The sequence below is a fragment of the Melanerpes formicivorus genome, unplaced genomic scaffold (assembly GCF_026170545.1).
Source record: "Melanerpes formicivorus ecotype bairdi unplaced genomic scaffold, bMelFor1.0.p_v2 SCAF_19, whole genome shotgun sequence".
Taxonomy (NCBI): Eukaryota; Metazoa; Chordata; class Aves; order Piciformes; family Picidae; genus Melanerpes; species Melanerpes formicivorus.
Window position 1 is genome coordinate 10,918,744 of NW_027142371.1, and position 19,872 is coordinate 10,938,615.

The window sequence follows — 19,872 nt, forward strand, 5'->3', positions numbered from 1 at the left end:
CTTGGCGGGCGGGGCGGGGGCGCCGCCATCTTGCGCCGCGGTGACACAGCAGGGCGCTACGCGCCCCAGCCTCTGAGTGACAGCGGCGTCGTCCACCCATGAGCGGCCGCGGGGGCGCCTGCCCCGCCTCTGTGGGCGGGGTTCCGGTGCGCCGGGCAGGAAGAGCCGGGCGGCGCAGGGCCTGCGGGCAGCGGTGGCAGCAGGTACCGGCGCGGGGGGCGGTGGAGTGGGCCTAGTTCAGCCCGGTCAGGTTCTGCCTCAGGCTCCGAGCGGTCCCGTTCGACCCTGCCTACCGATTGCCTCGGCGATTTGGCTGGGGCCTGGCCTGCGGGTCGGCTACGCCTGGCGCTGGGGACCGGGATCTGCCGCCGGGGAGGGCCTGGGGGGGTCGCGGCCCGGCGGCCTTGGGGGACTCCGCTGGAGATCGCGGCCGCTTGAGTGGCGAGAAGCGCTGGACGCGGCTGTGACCGAGCAGACGGCCTGGGCTGTGCTTGGTTGTGCGGCCGGCCTGCACCCAAGGCCCTGTGTGCCGGCAGCACCGCTCCCGGCTTTGCGTGAGGGACTCGGGCCGGACTCTGCTGCAGCGGTGCCCTCGGATCATCAGTACTGGGAGGGTGGGTTAAGCGGTACTGCGAGCTTAAAGCCAGCTGCTAAGTCATGCGGGCCGTCCCATCGCCGGCATTAACCTCCGGCCTCGACCTGCGAGGTCGGTAAATGCATCCCTTGGGAGACATTAAGCTGATGCAACTGAGGTGACCCGTGGAGGGTTGCTCTGTCACAGGCAGCTAGCGGTTCTCTGCTGGAATGCTGGAGCAGGAGCCCGAAGATCAGTATTCTAGCAGGGCTTCCAGCAGTTAAAACGTCCCCGATCATGTGAACCGAGGAAGGAAGTATCCGGCGGGGGGTGGTGGGGGGTGGTTTCATTTTTAAATACCTTAACAGATAGGCTGTACTTTATCAGTGGAGGTCTGTGGAGTGACCTGGGCTCCACTTTAGTTCTTCTGGATCGTCCTGAAATTCTGCCGGCAATGAAAAAGATTCCTTTTAGTGTAGCTTGTTTGATAAAGGTACTGAGAAAGGAGACTAAGGTTCCTCATCGCATCCGCAGTTCTCTCTCTCCCCAGGATGTCTTCAGGTGCGTTGTTTCCGAGCCTGGTGCCAGGCTCCCGTGGCTCTTCAAGCAAGTACCTGGTGGAATTCCGAGCAGGGAAGATGTCCCTGAAAGGTAGCACTGTAACTCCAGACAAGAGAAAAGGTCTTGTGTACATCCAGCAGACTGATGATTCCCTCATTCACTTCTGCTGGAAAGACAGGACTTCAGGCAACGTTGAGGATGTGAGTATGGGTTTGTGTTTCAGTGCTGAGGCGTTAAGTTGTGGTCTCTCTTGTTTTGGCTCCACTGACACTGCTGAAAAAGGTTCTCCAAGGCAAATGAGGATGAGAATGTCACTGTGGCTTTGCAGACTGGCACTTCCAAATCCTCTCTTGCTCCTCAGACTAGAGGAACACAAGCCCTATGAGGAGAGGCTGAGGGAGCTGGGATTGTTTAGCCTGGAGAAGAGGAGGCTCAGGGGTGACCTCATTGCCCTCTACAACTACCTAAAAGGTGGTTGTAGCCAGGAAGGGGTTGGCCTCTTCTCCCAGGCAAGCAGCACCAGAACAAGGGGACACAGTCTCAAGCTGCGCCAGGGGAGGTTCAGACTCGAGGTGAGGAGGAAGTTCTTCACCGAGCGAGTCATTCGTCATTGGAACGGGTTGCCCAGGGAGGTGGTTGAGTCATCGACCCTGGAGGCGTTCAAGGGGAGATTGGACGTGGCACTTGGTGCCATGGTCTAGTCATGGGGTCTGTGTTGATAGGTTGGACTCGATGATCCTCGAGGTCCTTTCCAACCTAAGTGACACTGTGATACTGTGAAGGAAGGCTTGGGGAGGAGGGCAGAGGTCTTTGGGAGGCTAAGTGACGTTCATGCATTCTCTCAAGCGCGTTCCCTCTGCCACATTTTGCAGGACTTGATTATTTTTCCTGATGACTGTGAGTTCAAGAGGGTACCTCAGTGCACTACAGGCCGTGTGTATGTATTGAAGTTCAAGGCCGGATCAAAACGACTCTTCTTCTGGATGCAGGTTGGTGGGAACACAGCAGTAAAGGTTTTAGAACCAAGTGCTTTCAGTTTGACTCCTACCAAGAGCAACTTTCTTGCAGGAGCCAAAGACGGACAAGGATGAGGAACACTGCCGTAAGGTCAACGAGTATCTCAACAACCCACCCATGCCTGGTGCCCTGGGGGGGAATGCCAGTGGCAGCCACGAGCTCTCAGCCTTGGGAGGTACAGTTCAGTCGCTGCTCCTTCATCTGACTGCCTTGGTTTTTCTAGGTCTATGGTTAGAATAAGCAACTTGTAGTTCCTTAGGAAGAAATTCCTGCTGGCTCTGGCGGGTGAGTTGGGGACAATGTTAATACCAGAAGTGCAAATGTGCTTTCAGCAAAATAAACTCTGCTGGTTTAATAGGTGCAGGCTGAAAGTTAAGACTGCCAGGAGAAATCTCTCTTTGTTTCCAGCAGATTCTCTGGAGTCTTACCTCTTTCTGAAGCCGAGTTACATTTATCTTTCATGAGCATCATGAATCAGTAAACACTTGAAACTGTTTTTTCCATACAGAATGTGATGCCAATTAATCTCCTGCTGCTTGAGCCGGAGTGCTGTGAAAAAAAAACAAACTTCTGTGAATATGTTGTGTTTCAGAATGTTTTTGTTTTTAGGTGAGGGTGGCTTGCAAAGCCTTCTTGGAAACATGAGCCATAACCAGCTCATGCAGCTGATCGGACCAACGGGCTTAGGAGGACTTGGTAAAATGCTTTAATATCTTTATGCCAAAATGGTGTTTTCTCCTGCCAGGTTAAATCTTACCTGACAGTATTTCCCAGTGGTGCTGTTGATGGGAATAGCGCTGCTTTCATGGCAGAAAGCAAAGCCCTGCCTTAAAGGCAGGCTGAGGGGCAGAAAATGAATGCAGGAGGTGAAGGGCACCAGGTTCTACACAGCGCTCGTTTAGGGCTTGATCTGCAAGGAGTATCAGTTCTGCTCCTTGCTCTGCTCAGTCTTCTGCTTTTTTTCCTTTTCCTCCTGTTTTTCTACCCTTCCTCTTCTTCCTAAATATTCACTGGAGCAGCAACTGAGTACCCAGGGCTCATCCCTGGTAGATGTCCCAGTTACCTGGCTGAGGAATTGCTCATCTTGTCTCTGATTCAGTGAATATTTGTGTGCAGAGTTCAGAGGAAGGCTGGAGCGTGCTCATCCCACAGCACTCTGGTCAGAGGAGTGAGGCTCAGCTTAGGATTTTCTCTCCTGGGATACTGGGGAGAGCTTGAATCACTGCACTGTTTTTTCTGGAGGGGATTAGAGGTGTGTTGGAGTCCCTGCTGTGGTCTGGTCTTAATGCTATCCACACTTCAAGTCCAAAAGCATTTCGAGAGAGGTCAGACTCTCAAGTGGAAGCAGGCAAAGGTATGTGTGGCAGTGACTAAGGTTCTGTGCTTGAGCTCCAAAGTCCATTTTTGTGGCTCTAGCACATGTCTTCTAAGCCTGAGATGCAAGTCTCTTGTTAGTGTTGGAGTATTCTGACTTTTTAGGTTGTGTTTGGAAAGGATCTTCCTTCTTGAAACTTCATGTGGTTCCTGAGACTGTCTTCCTTTTCTTCTCAACACTTTTTCTCGGCAGCTCTTCTTTGCCTTTCCATCAGACAGCTTGACATGAAGCTCACTGCAGTAACGCAAGGAAAGCCATCTGCTTGCCTTGGCAACTGGTGGTTGTGGTGAATCTGTCTGGATCTTTTCCCCCAGTAGCATCTTGTCCTCTTGCATCAGGTTTGCATCTCTCTTGGGACTCTGCTTTTATTGCAGAGCTCCTGCCACAAAGGAGCTTTCTTGTTTCTGGGTAAACTTTCCTAGCAGGGACAAGCTGAGGTGTGTGTGGTACAGCCTGGGCAGCTGCTCCTTACTGTTCCTGAGGCTGTGGAAGCTCTGGGTTGGTGAAAAAAAAGTGCTAGGGGCATGGTTCCATAGAGTGGGTTCTATACAAGGGAGTTAGTGGCCGGTGCTCATTCCAGTCAATTAATCATGTTTGCTAGTGGAGTGTCCTCGTTCTGTCCTCATGCAGGTCTGGTGTAGGGAGGTGTGTCCAGTTCTATGAGGTACAAGAAAGCACTGGATGGCAAGTGTATGGTAAATGGAGTGTTTGGCTGATGTGGTTCAGAGGAGCTAGAAGCTGTGACAAGTCCTTGGTAGTTGGCATGTGTGGGTGAAGGAGGCTGATTCCCATTTGTTTTGCACATGGCAGTTGGCTTAAGGGCTGAGTGTTGGTTTCCTGCTGTCTCCTGATCGCTGCTCTGCTGGGAGCAGTTTGTGTGTGGGGCTGTCCTCACTTTGCCTATGAAGTGTTTAAGGTCTTGTCTGTTTCTGCTGCTGCATCTGTTAGGTCTGAAGCTGCAAACCCCAGGCGCGTGGGGGGCCAGCAGCAGTGACTCAAAGGCTCTGCCTCTCTATGTGCTGCTGAGGGCCTGGGCTTAGAGTTTAGAGAAAAATTGGATTTTTGGGACTGAGTAGATAGGAGGAGAGGGCTGTGCTACAATGATCCTCTGTGTGTGGCACAAACCAAAGTCATCTCATCCTTGTGTTCACCTAGAAATGGAGTCATTTCTGAAACACGCAGCTCTCTCTGGGGCAGTTTTCTAATGGGGAAGCAAGATCAGAACGAGAGCTGTTAAAGAAGGGGTGGGGGGATTGGTGTGGGCTCTTTCACCCCCTCCTCTATTGTAGCAGACAAAACCTTTCAGGTACAAGAGTGACCTCTCCAGAGCAGGGAGGTGCAAAAAACCTGAAGAGATAAATTCCTAAACCTGTTCTTCTTTTATGTTTGCGGAAGGTGGGCTGGGCGCGCTGACGGGTCCTGGGCTGGCCAGTCTGCTTGGAAGTGGGGGACCCCCAACCAGCAGCTCATCATCAAGGTAGGGGCCCTGCCTGGTCTGGGTTTCTAATGTCAAGTTGCCGCTGCTGTGGGAAGAACTGGGGCCTCCTGAGCAGGAGAGCTATGACGAGAATTAAGTCTGATTAACTCTGAAATGAGGTTGGAGCTCTTTGTGTTGTCGAGCCAGGGAAAGAAGCTTTTTAAGATACCAGAGGCAGAGCTCTTTTTGCAGGGAATTCCTGCACTACTTCTCTCTTCCAGCTCTCGCAGCCAGTCAGCTGCTGTGACACCATCTTCCACAACATCTTCTACACGTGTTACGCCTGCCCCGTCCGTTCCTGCGGCTGCCTCCGTGACCAGTCCCAGCCCCGTACCAAGTTCGGGTAATGGAACCAGCTCAGCCACCAGCCCAACCCAGCCCATTCAACTGAGTGACCTTCAGAACATCTTAGCTACTATGAATGTGCCAGCTGGAGCAGGAGGTCAGCAAGGTAACAGTGTTCTGACCAGGCAGCTCTTGGATGCATGAGTCCTTTGGAGCTGTTTTACTGTCCTGTTCCAAATTAGTCATGCTAGGTCTCAGTGCTCCTGGCTCACATGACGTAAAGATGGGGTTTTGTGCACAGTCTAACAGTCAACTCTTTATTTCCTTCCTAGTTGACCTGGCAACTGTTCTGACTCCTGAGATAATGGCTCCCATCCTGGCCAATGCTGAAGTTCAGGAACGGTTGATGCCTTACCTCCCCTCGGGAGAGTCTCTGCCACAGACTGCAGAGGAGATTCAGAATACCCTGACATCTCCTCAGTTTCAGCAGGTGGGTGCCTCTCTGTCACGGGAGCTGCTCTTCTCCTCCCCTCCTCCCCCATGGCTCCCTTGCCCTGCTTTTTCAGGTTCCTGTCGCTGTTCAGCGTAGGAAGTTGCTCAGTAGAAGTGGAGAGGAGGAGGGACAGAGTTTAATGGAGCAGCACAAGTTCTTCTGCCTGCACACCCAAGGGCAGATTAGAATGATTTTCACTTTTTCTCCTGGAATTGAGCTTTACCCTTCTCTTTATTTTATTTGTCTCGGGCAAATGACAGGACTAGTAGCAAATTCATGATTCCTTGTCAGAGTGGCTTGTCAGCACTCTCCTTAAAGGTCATTTCAAGTGACTGAAGGGAAGAGATGCTCATGGTTACAGCCCTGTGCCTCTTGAAACACTGGTACTTAATTCCAGTGCTGCCTGTGTGTGACTAAAGCTGGTGTGTTACAGGCCAGACTGAGCTGGTTGTACTGATTGATTGAAATCTGTTCATCTGGAAAATGTCAGTGGCTAAGGCAGCTGCTTTGAGGTTCAACTAGAGCAGCTCTTCTGTGGAGACAAGACTGGGAACTGAGGGCTGGTTTTAATTGGTGGTTTGATAGAGTGTCTGCATCTAGGTAAGGATTCCAGTTGTCCATCACTTTGAGAGTGATGGAGCACTGGAACAGGCTGCCCAGAGACGTTGTGGAGCCTCTGTCTCTGGAGGCTTTCAAAGCCTAGCTGGATGTGTTCCTGGGTGATTTACTCTGGCTCATCCTGCTCTAGCAGGGGATTGGACTGGATGGTCTTCAGAGGTCCCTTCCATCCCTCACCTTGCTGTGATTCTGTGAACCAAGTGGCAGTTATGTCATTGTGGTTTTATATGCTTCTTAGTCTAGCAAAGCTGACCAGTTTGTGCTTACTGGCATCTAGCTGGTGACAAGCAGATGTTGTTCCAGCTTGCAGACCCCACAGGGCCCGTGGGTGTAGCAGCATTTTGGAGCCTGCCCACGGTGTAGCAGTTGAGGGAAAGTGGCTGCTCCAGGCCAGCCAGTCTCCAAGCTGTGACAGGGCTGCTCTCCTCACGTGGGTGTTGCACAGTAGCCACCTGGTGCTGGAGTAACAGGAGGCAAACATTTGGTTTTTTTGACACTTTTGACTCTGATTCACAGGCATTGAGCATGTTCAGTGCTGCCTTAGCTTCAGGACAGCTTGGCCCACTGATGAGTCAGTTTGGCTTACCCGCAGAGGCAGTAGATGCAGCAAATAAAGGAGGTAAGTGTTGGTGCTGTGGGGTGATGAGGGCGTTTGGGGTTGTTCTCCACTGCACACAGCCATTGAATGTGGAATGTAGTCATTAGCTGCTGAGTAGTTGCTGGGAGCCAGCCCTTGCATTCTTGTTTTCACAATGCAAAGGAGAGTGGCTCAGTTGTTCTCCAGCAGACACTGTGTGATCTCAGACCTGCCTGTAGAGAAGTTCTGCAGAGATGTGCTGAGCAGCCTTGGCATCATTTGTTCCTGCTAGAGGTGTAAGGCTCTGGGCAGGTCACAGTCACTTTGTTCAGAAATATCTCTTGTGGGAGTCTTAATGATTCCCCTGAAACCTGTGCATGCAAATGGGGCCTGTAGCTCTGGGGTGGGGTGGGGGCAGCTTTCCCTGATGAGATTTTAGCAGCCATTCCATGACTGCAGCAGTTCTGGTCTTGGGCTGCCTGTGCAGTTAAAGGTGCATGGAGCACTGGCTGTGTCAGCTCCAAATGTCTGTTGGGTGCTAAAAGTTTCTTCCCTGCTAATAGATTCTTACTAAAGCAACTGTTTATTGCCCACATGTGGTTAAACTTCATTACTTGGAAAACAAACTGCATCCCAGAAAGTGCAAAGTTAAATAACTACTGTGTTTAACTTCTAGATGTAGAAGCATTTGCCAAAGCAATGCAGAACAGTGTCAAGTCAGACCAAAAGGAAGGAGACTCTAAGGACAAGAAAGATGAAGAGGAAGATATGAGTTTAGATTAAATTATTTGCTCTTCCTTACAGATATTCCTAGATACTAACTTAAGCAACTGCAGTAGGATTACTAACTTCATATTGTGCTTATATAAATCTACAAATAAAGGAATTTTCTTTATCTGCCATGCTGTTCTTGCTCAAGTCTATGCAGCTTGCTCTTTGTTTCAGTGGAGTTGCTCACTGATCAGTCCTGATGCCTTTTCACAGAATCCCTCCCTGCTGGGATGATCTGATCTTGAGCTTGGAAGAAGTGGTCCTTGAATGTTAACCAACTGTCTTGGGCCCTTTTACCTTCTTGTTCCCTGTCCCATGGCATTTCCCCTAGCAATTCCTTGAAGGCTGCACTCAACCTGCTCCCCTTCAACCAGACTCTCCTCCTTAGAATAGAGTGAGAGTAGAATAGAATAGAGTGAGAGTAGAATAGAATAGACCAGACCAGACCAGGTTGGAAGAGACCTTCAAGATCATTGTGTCCAACCTATCATCCAACACCACCTAATCAACTAAGCCATGCAACCAAGCACCATGTGAGAGTTGGGTTGATGGCTGGACTTGGAAGATCCTAAAAGCCTTGTCCAAACAAACTGATTCTGTGATTGGTCCTCTTCCAGTTCTACATCAGCCTCACAGTTGTTCTTCACCATCAAAGTGAAAAGAGAGTAACATAAAACTTTATTTGACTCCAAAGTATGTACCAGTGATTTACAAAGACCATCTTTAATACTACAACTTAAAACCAGGTCATAATTACTTTTTCTCTTAAAGATGGACACATTAAAAACCCATTTTACAATATTTACCCCTCATAAAAAAAAACCCAACCCCACAATATACTGATATAAGTTATAAGTAAGTCCGTTTCAGAAGCAAGATTTTGTCCCCAGGTGGCTAGATAAATATACACACACACAAATATATATATGACGTGTAAGTGCACATGTGAGCTAGGTGTTTGGGGAGAAAAAAGGTTGTTTCAAGTGAGGACTGCAGTAGGAAAGCTGTGAGTGAGGCTGAGCAGGAGAAGGCAGCTGCTGGCACGGTGGGTGAGGGCCAAGTGGCACTTCACCCCCAGCCAGCCTCAGAGGTAACCTTTCCTTATTTCTTCCCTTTCGAAGGTTCTTGCTTTACCCAACAGAACCTTTTGTCAGTGTTATCTACCAGTGCTGAATGCAACTGTGGAGTCAGAGAGGGGTATTTGGCTCTGGCTGCTTCCCCCAGCAGCTCTCCCAGCCTAATTTGTTCCTTCTTTTTTTTTTTCTCCCCCAAGATTGTTATAAATTAATCTGCTCAGACGATGCTAATTCTGCAAACAGAATTTTGTCCAAGTGCCCCCTGGCAGGGCTCTGTGTAGCAGTGGCAGGTGAATTGAGACTGCCCTTGGGGGAGGTTCAATGTGTCCTTGCTTATAAAAACACAGAGGTGACTGAATTAATCCAGTTTGTCCTAATTGCATTTGTTATAAAACAGAAACTGCCTCCAGTTTTTAGCAGGAGACAGCCTGTGACCGTTATTAATAGCCTCAAGTGTTCTGTGAACTAAATCTATGTGCGTTGTGAGTGTGGGGTGAAGGGAGCAGGATTTAGGACGTGCTGCACAGCTGCTGTGTGCTCCAGCCCATGCTCTGCGGGACAGGTGCTCTTGCCATGAGCCACGTGGCAGCATGAGTCCTGCCACACTTGACCACGTCCTGCAGACACTTCACCACCACAGAATGACCTGGTCCTCTCTCCACATCCTCCTCCAACTTTTTGGTTGTTTTTGTGAAAGATGTCCCCAAAGCGTCCCCTTCTCCCCACCCTCCTTCCTGGCTCTCCGTCCTCTTGGATTCATGACCCCTCTCTGGTTTTGGCCCCAGACTTGTGCCTGCAGTCACTGGAGATGAAGTGTGGCTGACCACAGTGAGTGCTGTGGAGGGGTGAGGTCTGGGGCCCAGAGAGCAGCGCTGTCAGTTGGGCTGTACTTGGAGGTGCAGGCACTTACAACACAGGGCAACCTTTAAGGCCAACGGAGCCTCTGACAGTCCTGGCTCCTTGCAAGTCCACATGGCTCCGGTTAATCACCAGGTTCCTTATGCAGCCCACATAATGAGGGAGGGGAGGTAATGGTGACAGGGTGCTGGTGCTGTCTGTCTCTGCAGAAGGAACAAATGAAACCAAACCTTAGTCTGGCTGGTGAGAGGGCAGGGGGTTAAGCACCTCTAGCTTGAGTGTGGCTTTGGGGTATGTTCTGCAGCCTGTCTTGCCCAACTCACCTGGCAGCCCTCCCATGTGGAAGGTTGCCCTTGTGCTGGGTGCAGGAGGCTGGCTGGGTCCCACTGTGTAGTTGCCTTCTGTGTCCACATCAACCTGGATGACGTTTTTCCATTTGGTAACTTCAGAAGAAACCAACAGTCAGTGCTGCTTCCTTACCTTGAGAGCAAGGCCACCTTCAACCTCTGGCCCACATCAGCGCAGCAAAACTACTGGGAGGGTGGGAGGACCCATCTCAGCTCTTGGGAAACACCCAAGTCTGGACAGCCTCCTCCAAGACCTGTCCTTTGGCCACAGCAGCCATACATAAAGCACTGTGTCATTGCTCTGGGGAAGAGCCCTCTCCCAGTGGGGTGGGACAGCACTAACAAGGTCAGGGAGGACTCTTGATTAGAAAATTACTTAATCTGGGAGATTGCACCTGCCATTAAGTACATACAGGTGGGAGCCCAGGCTTAAATACCTGAAGAAGAGGCCCAGGCTCCCCCCAGGAACGCTGGGCTGAGCATCAGGAGTGGAGCAGTATCCTGGCTATCACCTACCTGCGATGGTGTGCCACTGCCCGTCGCAGAGAGATGGACACATCACTGATGCTGAGAACTCCTCACCCCCAGTGTTTGCTTTCACTGTAACCTGGGGTGTGAGACAGGACAATTGGAGCCCAGTGAGCTGAGTGGGATGGGCAGGAGATGGCAGTTGCCTCTGAAAACCTGTGGGGAAGCCACCCTCCCACTACCTTTGTCTCCTCCATGTACAGCAGCACATGGTGGCTTCTTCTTGTGCTGAGGTGGAAGATGAGGCCAGAGGCACTGCGGGGACGGACTTCCAGTGTCACTTCCAAGTCCTGCTCAGTCATCAGTGCATCAGCTGGAAGAGAGATGCCACTGGTGAGGAGGGGGAACCAGAGACCTCCCGTGGGATGCATCCCTCCCAGTTTCAGGGCTGCGGGAGCCAGCCAAGGCTGCTGTGAGGTACCTAGGACAATGGAGCCACCATCTGCAGAGAAGAAGATCCCGCTCTCCAGTGCGCCCTCATAGCATGGGGTCACCCCAAAGGTGCGTGAGGGGGGACCCAGGGGCCTCCCATCCAGCTGCAGGTTCCTCAGGCAGCCATCAAAGCTGGAGACTGAAGCAACCTGCAGAGAGGCCACGGGGGTGAGCACAGAGGGGCCAAAACCTGGCAGGGACAGGGAACTGGTAAAGACAGGGTGATGCCATGAGACCACCAAGCCCTTACCGGTATGTGAGCCTTGGCTTTGCCAGCTGGGACTCCGCCCACGTACAAGGGCGTCTGTGCCACAAAGAGCCCTGTGCCAGCCACAGCAGCATCTTGGGCCCGCAGCCCATCGATGACCAGCTGGACTCGGCTCCGGTCTCTGCTGAAGAAGACCTGCAAAGACCAAAGCACAGTGCCAAAGTTGGCTGCTGTCTGGAGTGGGAGCAGTCCCAGAGTTGTGGCCTGGGAAGGGAGACATCAGCTCAGAGCACAGCCAACCCTGGCTGTGATTTTGCTGTCCCCTTTGCTCCCATGGAACCATGGATGTTCCACGTGCACTTAAGAAGAGATGCCTAGAGCAGGGCTGCACTGAGCTAACCCCTGAAGAGGCACCTGGTGCCAGGACAGGACTGATGTGGCTCAGGGAGGTCCTGCACTCACCGTGTGCCAGCGCCGGTCCCGGTACTTGTCTTTGCTGCGGATGCGCAGCCGGTGCCTGCCGATGCCCAGCAGGAAGACAAAGCGCCCGTTGGAGACAAAGAGGGCCATGAAGGTGCCCTGCTTGCCTGCCACGTAGAACAGCAGCCCACTGGAGGAGTTCAGCTTCACCTCCAGGGAGAAATGGGACCTGCAGAGACAGGCAGTGATGGGAGCACCCTGCTCTTCCACAAGGGGTAGCTGCTCTCCAAGCGAGGGTCCCTGTGGCTGGGCATGGGATGTCTCACCTCTGCCCAAAGGAGGCTGGGATCTCCTCAAACTCCCAGCGGCTGCTGGGGGCACCCCCAAAGCGAAAGGCGCCCAGGGCTGCACGGGGCTGTGGGTGCAGTTGGCAGAGCCCATCCCGATCGTGCCGGCGGTCCTTGGAGGCACGCCTGCCAGGCACCTACACAAGATGCACCAAGGAATGGACTAAGGAGAGAGCCTCTGGGGGTGTCACAGGGCAGAGGTGCTCAGTAAGGGCACAGTGGTGGCATCTGAGGGGGACAAGGAGGAGGATGTGGGGAGTTTTGGCAGCAGCTGGTACCTTGGGTTTCCTCCTGTCTTTCTTAGGAGTGACTCTGAGCTGCTGCGGCTGCTCATCCCAGGGACAGCTCATGGTGACGTTGATGTTCTCCACATTCTGCTGCAGGTCCACCACCATCTGTGGCTCTGACACTCTACAAGCAGGGAGAAGAGCTGTGCGTCACAGAGGCAGCTGGGAGATGGGAAGGGGCTGAGCAGCCCTGCTCTCTGCCAGGGGCAAAGAGAGGCCCACCGTTTGACGAAGATGTTGGCGATGCAGCCGGTGAGGTTGCTGAGGGCAGCTGGATCCGGGGAGCCCCCGAGCTGGAGGAGCTGCCGCCCGTCCTGCCGCCGCTGCCGCCGGCCAGGCCCGGCCCCTGCCACCGTGTCCTGCAGCTCATCATCCACGTACAGCCGCAGCCTGTGGGGACGAGCAGCGTGGGCTGAGCAGGTCCCTCTGCCCGATGGCACCCAATGGCACCCCGTCCCCACGCACTACCGGGGCACATACCCGCGGGGGTCACTGTAGAAGGCCACATAGTGGGTCCTGCCATCAGCATAGACATTTTGAGTAGTGACTTCATTTGTCAGCAGCCTCAAGGCCAGTTGGCCCCTTTGGAGAGACACTTGGCACATCCCCTCCTGCAGAAAGCATCACCCCGTGAATCCTCAGGAGCTGAGCCTTCAGGAAGAGCCCGTTTCCCCACCACCCTCCAAGAGTTCAGGGTGCAGACCTTGACGCAGATTCACCCTCTGTTCCCATCAAAATCCTCCCCCTTTCCCAGGAGGTATCAGCGCTATGCCCAGAGCAGAAGCAGCCAGCATAGCTGGGGAGACTGCAGGTGCCCACCTGGGTGGTGTGGTGGTAGAGCAGACCCTCCTGCTGGCTTGTCCGGAAGCTGAAGCCACTGTAGAAGTCCTGCAGTCCTGACACGTCCTTCAGGGCCAGGGTCAGGTAGCCATGGCCATGGAGGCTGACTGACCGAGCAATCTGTGAGGGACACCATGGAGGAGAGGTGAGAGCCTGGCCATTGGAAGGGTGCTGGGGGGATGACTGAGGTGCTCAGGTGCTCTCTAGGTCTGGCTGGTGCTATGGCCAGCCATGTAGAGCACCTCACCATGAACCCCCTGCTCTGAGGACCTGGGGATGTTTTATGCTTGTTTCTGTGTCAATGAGGGGAGACTGGGCCTGTCCCGGGTTCCCTTGCCCTTTCCCCAGCATGCTGGCTGGGCTGCCAGGGCTTTTGGCCTTACCAGGAGGTCTGAGGTGCAGCCATAGCTCACGCCAACGGTGCTCATGCGTTTCAGGTCGACGTATTTGCCGAGAGCCTTCAAGCCCTTCATGCAGCCCCGGATGGGCCCACCCGTGGGGAAGAGTGCTTTCAAGCTGCAGGAGAAGCAGGTGGTGTTACCAGAGCAGCCCCAGGCAGGTTCCAGCCCTGAGTAGTATCTGGTCTTGCAGCCCTTCAGAGTGCCTGGGAAGGCCATGATGGCAGCCATGGGTATCTCAAGTGCCTCAGGCACAAGGGTGCTCCAAAGCACCCAGCATGACAATCAAGGACTCAGTGACGCCTATCAGCACCTTCATCCCTCACCAGAGATGGAGCCTACAGTGATGGGTAGTAAGAGAAAACTCTCCCCACACATCTCCATCAGGGCCCCAACATCCCTGAATATGACTGGGAAAGGGCCAGGGCTACCTGCATGGACACTGGAGACTCCCACCCCACTGCAAGCTTCTACCTACCTGGGGGGCAGCACAGCTGGGGGCACACCGCCCAGGTAGTAGGAGACAGCATTCTCCAGGGAGTTCTCCTGCTCCACCATGAAGATGGTGAGGCGCTCCAGCCGCACCAGGATGCGCTTCTTGTTATTCATTTTGAGGAGGAAAATCTGGATCTGGAGACGAGAAGAGAAAAATGATCCACCAGCCAGCCTGAGGTCCATCACAGAGGGCAGCACGAGGTGTCCAGCTCGTGGCTTTAGTCAAAGAGCTTCTTACAGCTCACCCTCCCCAAACCAAGGGTCTGGGTGTGCTGCAGCCTCTGGATGAGAAGCCCCAAAACGAGCTGAGCAGGTGGCCGTTGCCCCTTACCGCTTTGTTTGTGGTGCTGCTGATGGTGAGGGAGGAGTTGCTGCTGGGTTTTGCCATCTCCAGGCCAGTGCTGAAGTCGTAGTAAAGCACCAGCTTCCCATCCCGGATGGCCAGACACAGGAACTGACCCTGGGGTAAGCAGGATGGACACTCAGACCCATGTCCTGGTGTCCAGCACTCAGCTGTGGTGCCAAGCCTAACCTGCTCTGTAGCACTGGTGGGAGCAGGTCCTACTGTGGGTGCTCCAACACAGTCACTGGGGGTTTATCTGTGAGCAGTAGCCCAGTGCTGGGGGGGCACAGGGAGAATACTGCAGCTGGAAATGCTCCTTGCAGTACCACCTGCCCCAGTGAACCCTGGCTTGGCTGATGGGGTCTGTGTGTGGGTGCTCTTGGAGTTCAGCAGAGTCCCTCCAGCACCAGACAAGCAATTGCTTCTGCTGCGAGGTCTGGGTCCAGCCCTCTTGTGGCTCTAAACAACACTGCAGAACCACTGTGAGTGGGAAACACCTTTAAGGTCCCTTCCAACCCCTAACATTCTGTGATTAATTATCTAAATCTACCAGGGCCACTACTACAGCATACCCTTGAGCACCATATCTAGATGGCTTTTAGATACATTCAGGGATGGAGATTCAACCACTTCCCCAGGCAGCCTGTTCCAGTCTTTATAACCCAAGAGAAAAGGCCCTCCAAGTAGAGCTGCCATCTCCCAAGCCCTCTTTTCCCCAGTGCCCTGAACTGGGAATGCCAGCAGGTGGGGTTGGGATTGTTCTAGCCCAGTGAGGGGTGAAGGCTCCCCCAGGGCAGAGAGCAGTTACCTGATTCTCCAGGAAGAAGATGATGCCGTTGTAGGAGACCACCCGGATCTCCTGCTCAAAACGCTTTGTGGAGCCAAACTGGCTCTCAAACTTGATCTCTGCATAACCGGTGCCATCAAAGTAGGAGCCATCGGTCAGCCAGGGGTCTCCTGTGGACTTGGACCTGAGCCACACAAGAAGAGGCCCAAGGCATCACTCTAAAGCCAGCTGCCATGATCTGGGGTGGCCAGGGGTCAAAACCTATGCCACGGACCAGAGCTGCTCTCAGCCTGGGCACGGTGCCCTACCTTGCACAGGGCTTCTCAGCAGCGGTGTCCAGCTGGAAGGTGTGCTGGAAGTTGTAGAGGCTCACAACCTCCTCGTTCAGCGTGTCCAGCTCCAGGCACCCGCGGTAGTTAGGATAGCGCAAAGCGGGAGGAGGCTGGGAATGAAACCCAACAGTTAGGGCAAGTTTGATCCTGGCTTTCCCATGAAATCAAGAGGTTTTCCTTCCATGAAGCTCCAAAGGTATCGCTGATACCTCCTAGAGAGCTGAGCCTCCCTCCCTGCTGCCTGTCTCACCGTGAAGCTGGAAGGGTAGCCACCCACGTAGAAGACCACGTTGTGCGGGTCGAGGTTGAGCAGCCCCTGCTCCCCCTTGGCCACGCTCTCTCCCTTGGTCTCGTGCACCGTCTGCCTCTCCACGATCACTGACATGTGCCCATACTGCAGGATCCTGCAGCAGGGAGGGGTGGTCAAGACAAGGGGAGACCCTCCAAGGAGAAGCATAGCCTGCCCTCCCTGAGCAAAGGGCCTCCCCACACAGCCCTACCAAAAATGGGTGCATCTCCCACTGGGGAGCCCCACAGCAGCAGTGCATTGAGGGGACTTAGCACTCGTGTTGCCAGCATTGCCACAGGGCTGAATGGCTCCTCCATGATGACCTTCATCTTCCCTCTCCTGTAGGCACCCTCAGACCCTCCACGACCTGGTAAGATACCATCTCCCTGCTAGGTTTTTTTTGATGCATCTCAGTGTTGATCATGTAAGGATGGGTGGATCACAGCACCCCTGTGGGCCTAGGGCCTGACTGAGCTTGGGCACAGCGCTACTTTTGTCCACTGTAGGGACAGTCCCCTGCTGAACTTCCTTGGAATGTATCTCCTCTCCATCTCCTACCTGTTGATACTGACAGTGGCAAACTGCTCTCCAATATCCTCATCGACGGTTAGGGAGGCTGGCTCCTCATCACCCAGTTTGTAGATCCAGTGCACCCTGTGGTCCTTGAGCACAATGCCCAGGTAGTCTCCAGTGGCCTGAAAGCAGGGAGAGACAGGACCACATGCTGCCATTTGGGACAGGCAGGAGTTGCAAGCAATTCTCTCTCTCTGATGCTCCCAGGGCTGCCCAGGACACGCAGTCTCATTGGCACAGGTCTCTCCATCCACCTCCAGCCAGGCTGATGACTGCACCCAAGGCCTGTTCCCCACAGACACCCAGGGAGTGGGTGAAGGGTGAGCTGCTGATGTCTTTCATTGGTCCTACCACGATCCCCCACTGATGCTACCATGGCCCTGGCTCACCTCCTGGCTGCCCAAGTACAAGACAAAGTGCCCCTCCTCCGTCCCGTCCTGTCGTCGCTGCCGGCTCCTGGGCTCAGGGTTTTGGATGTAGAACTTGAGGGATGTATAGGCTGCCAAATCCTGCAGGTCGCTGGGCATCCGGACCTGCACCCCCGAGCTGCCATTGAACTTCATGGGGACCTTCACCTGGAGGAAGAGCAATCCAAACCCACTGCTGCTGCCTCTTGCTGCCAGCTCTACCAAATCAAAGCATTTTCTGAAGCCTTCCCATGAGAAAGTGGCCCTGTTTGGTACCCCCAGCTCTTCTAGATACCTCTCCCAATTGCACACTACCCTCAGGTAAGCCCTCATTAACCCCAAGCCCCTGGCACCCTCTGCTCCCCTTGCCAGGAGCCCACCTTGCTGGCAGCATTCCTCGCCTGTGTGATGAGCTGCCGGATCCGCACGATGTTCTCTGACACGGTGGCGTTCTTGTTCCTCCTGTTCTCCAGGCTGCTCAGCTTCTCCAGCAGCAATGGAATGGTGCTTTCCAGGCTGGACACTGGGGTTGGGGAGGAGAAAGGAGTTTTGAGGGTTAGTGAAGAAGGAGGATGCAGAGATCAGGCAGTTTTGAGCCAGCCCAGCAGGCTCAGCACTCACCAGATTTCCTGGCATCCTGGACTGCCTGGTTCAGATCTTCATTTCGAAGGCCTCCATACTGGTCTTTCCACTCATCCAGATTCTTCTTTATGCTGCTCAGGGTATCTTCCACTCTTGCAGCTGTTTCGTTGGCCTCAGCAGCTGCTGCTTTGGCATTCTGGATCATCGCTTTTGTGTCCTCTAGAAAGAAAGGGAAAAAAAGTCACTGGGATTGCCAGGAACCTGAGGGAAGCACACTGTGACTCAGGTGCCACAGAGCACGAGGAAGGGAGCAGAGAAAACCAGTCTAGGTATCCCAGGACAAACCTTGGTCTCTGCCCAGCACGTCCTGCACAGACTGGAGCTGGCTCAGAAGCTGCTCCTTCTTCGCACGGAGGTCAGCCAGCTTGTCCTTTGCTGTCTGCAGAGTGCCTTTAATAACTGCAATTAAAGAATGGCATGTGTTGGATGACCTCAGTCCAGACCAGAGGACATCACACCCTGCAAGGAGCCTCTTTCACCTCCGTTGAGTTTTCTCTGCTCTCTCCTCACAGCCTCCTCCAGGTTGCTGCTGTTCCTCTTCAGCTCTTTCGAGATGGCTCCAAGATTTTCTGACATGACACTCTGCAAAACAACCATGCACTGCCTCAGAGTCTGACAAAGAATCACAGTCTCCAGCCCTGACTGCACACAAAAATGCCTTGGTGTGTGCTGCTAGGGTGAGATGGGGACAATGGGGAGACCCAGACTCCTAGAGAGCCTGGCCCAAGCTGTGGCAGGACATCTGCTCTCTGGCACAGAACAAAGTGCTCAGGCCTCAGAGAAAAGGGGCAGCAGCACCCTACATGTGGGTGTGAAAAGCTGGAGAACTGTTGAGAGAGTTTGGCTTTTGCTCCTCCTCTCAAGCCTCCCCCCCAGTACGCACCATCAGAGCCTTGCTGGCTGCCTCATCAGCATCGTGGGCTGCTCGCTCTGCTTTCTTCACAGCTTCAATGATGCTGGCATAGGCGTTGGAGGCATCGATCGCCCGCTGGATAAAGCCGTCCTGGTTTGTGCCCTGGATAATGCTGCGTTGGAAGATGAAGCCATTAAGTCCATGGAGACTGCTCAAGCTGAGCTCTTGCCCATGCCCCCACAGACAAATCCCTTTGGGCTCCTCATCAAAACATGTTCTCCAGGATCAACCTCTGGAGATGGCTGCTCACTGCCTCCCTGCTATGCCATGGGGCTGCAGCTTCCCACCCCACCTCTGGCAGAAGATAGCCTGATAACTGAGAGTCAGGACTGTTGCCTCACCTGGACAGGTTCCTTGCAAGCTCATCCAGGAGCCGGGCATGCTCCTCTGCCTGCTCCACAATGGGGATCTTGCTGCTGGCTGGGGAGAACTTCTTGACCCGTTCAGTGAGGGGCAGCTTCGCCCCATCCAGCAGAGCTGCCAGCTTCTCGTACGCCTAGAAGGACACACGTCACTCCTGAGGGCTGCCACCCCCTCACGCTCTGCCCATGGCAAAGCACCTCCATCACTCACCTCCTTTGCACTCTCCATCTTCTGTAGGAAGTCAGAGACCTGGGCCAGGGAGTCTCTGGCCATCTTCAGGGTCTCCTGCACCAGCGTATGCTGCTTTTGGAGCTCACGGCTCTTTTGCTAAACACACAGATGCACGGTGGTTAGGCACCAGCAGGCCTGGGATAAAGCCCCCATCTCTGCATGCCAGAACAGGACTGCCTGGTGAAGCTCTACCTCACTCTCCTCCAGGTTGTTGCGGTTGAGGCTGTTCAAGTCCTCTGTCTGCCTGGTTTTGTTCACAGCCTCGTTGAGGGCGTCACGGAGATCCATCAGCTGGGAGCTGTGCTGCGCCAGCCGGTCTCGGATGCTGCCCACCAGGTCCTGGTTGGACTGCCAGCGGGCATGCAGCTCACTCTTCACCCGGTGCAGCACTGAGGATGGGGAGATAAGAACTGTTCTTGAAGGGCTCTTCCTGTGCTTGGCTGTGGACAAGCCTGGTTCTGGTCTCACTTGGCAGGTATCAAAGCCAGAAGTGATCATTTTGCCTCCCTCTCTCTTTCAGCCTGGCCAGCACAGGATCTCATCCAAAATTAGCTCTAACCCCAAATAGTAGTGAGAGGGATGGGATCTCTTCCAGAAGGATGACCAGGCATGCTTGAAAGGCTCCAGGTGATGGAGAAACCCCACCTGAGACCTGTTCCAGGGCCTGATCACTGCCATTGTGAAAAATTACTTATTTCTATCCAGGGCCAGGGTATAACTGCAGCCTTCAGCTGCTGAACTATGTTCTGCCACTGGCTGTTCAGCAGGAGCACTTGCTCTCCACACTGCCATTATGCCTGGTTATGCATTCAGGCTTTGTCCTAGGAGCACAATCCAAGCCCTTGGTTCCTGCAAGGGTTGCCCTCAGGATGGCAGAGCTGCTGAGGGTGGTGGGTTGTTGGTTGTTACTCTGGACCCCTTTTCTGGGACAAAGAATCAAAAAAAAAAATGGGGTGATGCACTCACATCCATTTGTGATGCATCATGGCACCAGTCATGGTACCTCCT

The 19,872-nt window shown here is 53.7% G+C and overlaps 2 protein-coding genes across 3 annotated transcripts in view; one reads left to right on the plus strand and one right to left on the minus strand.

The window, feature by feature from the left end:
- The first annotated feature begins 120 nt into the window (after positions 1-120).
- Positions 121-7,877, plus strand: ADRM1 (ADRM1 26S proteasome ubiquitin receptor). Of its 2 annotated transcripts, none has more exons than XM_068150063.1 (10): positions 121-203; positions 1,125-1,335; positions 2,008-2,124; positions 2,204-2,327; positions 2,762-2,848; positions 4,923-5,004; positions 5,226-5,455; positions 5,622-5,779; positions 6,917-7,019; positions 7,654-7,877. In XM_068150063.1, exons 2-10 carry the CDS (start codon positions 1,126-1,128, stop codon positions 7,758-7,760), a joined length of 1,218 nt encoding a protein of 405 aa, XP_068006164.1. In that variant the 5' UTR covers positions 121-203; position 1,125; the 3' UTR covers positions 7,761-7,877. The 2 variants fall into 2 exon arrangements, with proteins under 2 accessions (XP_068006164.1, XP_068006166.1); XM_068150065.1 differs by having other exon boundaries at positions 165-203; positions 1,109-1,335.
- A 528-nt stretch (positions 7,878-8,405) lies between these two features.
- The window catches only part of LAMA5 (laminin subunit alpha 5), a 95,569-nt gene continuing 84,102 nt past the window's right edge, over positions 8,406-19,872 (minus strand). The window contains 28 exon segments of the mRNA XM_068150060.1: positions 8,406-9,885; positions 10,006-10,125; positions 10,546-10,636; positions 10,740-10,870; positions 10,979-11,138; positions 11,240-11,392; positions 11,660-11,846; positions 11,944-12,101; positions 12,243-12,375; positions 12,474-12,641; positions 12,732-12,862; positions 13,071-13,211; positions 13,475-13,607; positions 13,968-14,119; positions 14,316-14,444; positions 15,136-15,298; positions 15,423-15,556; positions 15,697-15,850; positions 16,294-16,430; positions 16,698-16,883; positions 17,096-17,238; positions 17,337-17,516; positions 17,643-17,756; positions 17,837-17,939; positions 18,241-18,382; positions 18,612-18,766; positions 18,844-18,960; positions 19,057-19,253. Coding sequence (XP_068006161.1) covers positions 9,731-9,885; positions 10,006-10,125; positions 10,546-10,636; positions 10,740-10,870; positions 10,979-11,138; positions 11,240-11,392; positions 11,660-11,846; positions 11,944-12,101; positions 12,243-12,375; positions 12,474-12,641; positions 12,732-12,862; positions 13,071-13,211; positions 13,475-13,607; positions 13,968-14,119; positions 14,316-14,444; positions 15,136-15,298; positions 15,423-15,556; positions 15,697-15,850; positions 16,294-16,430; positions 16,698-16,883; positions 17,096-17,238; positions 17,337-17,516; positions 17,643-17,756; positions 17,837-17,939; positions 18,241-18,382; positions 18,612-18,766; positions 18,844-18,960; positions 19,057-19,253 — 4,067 coding nt within the window. The 3' untranslated portion in view covers positions 8,406-9,730.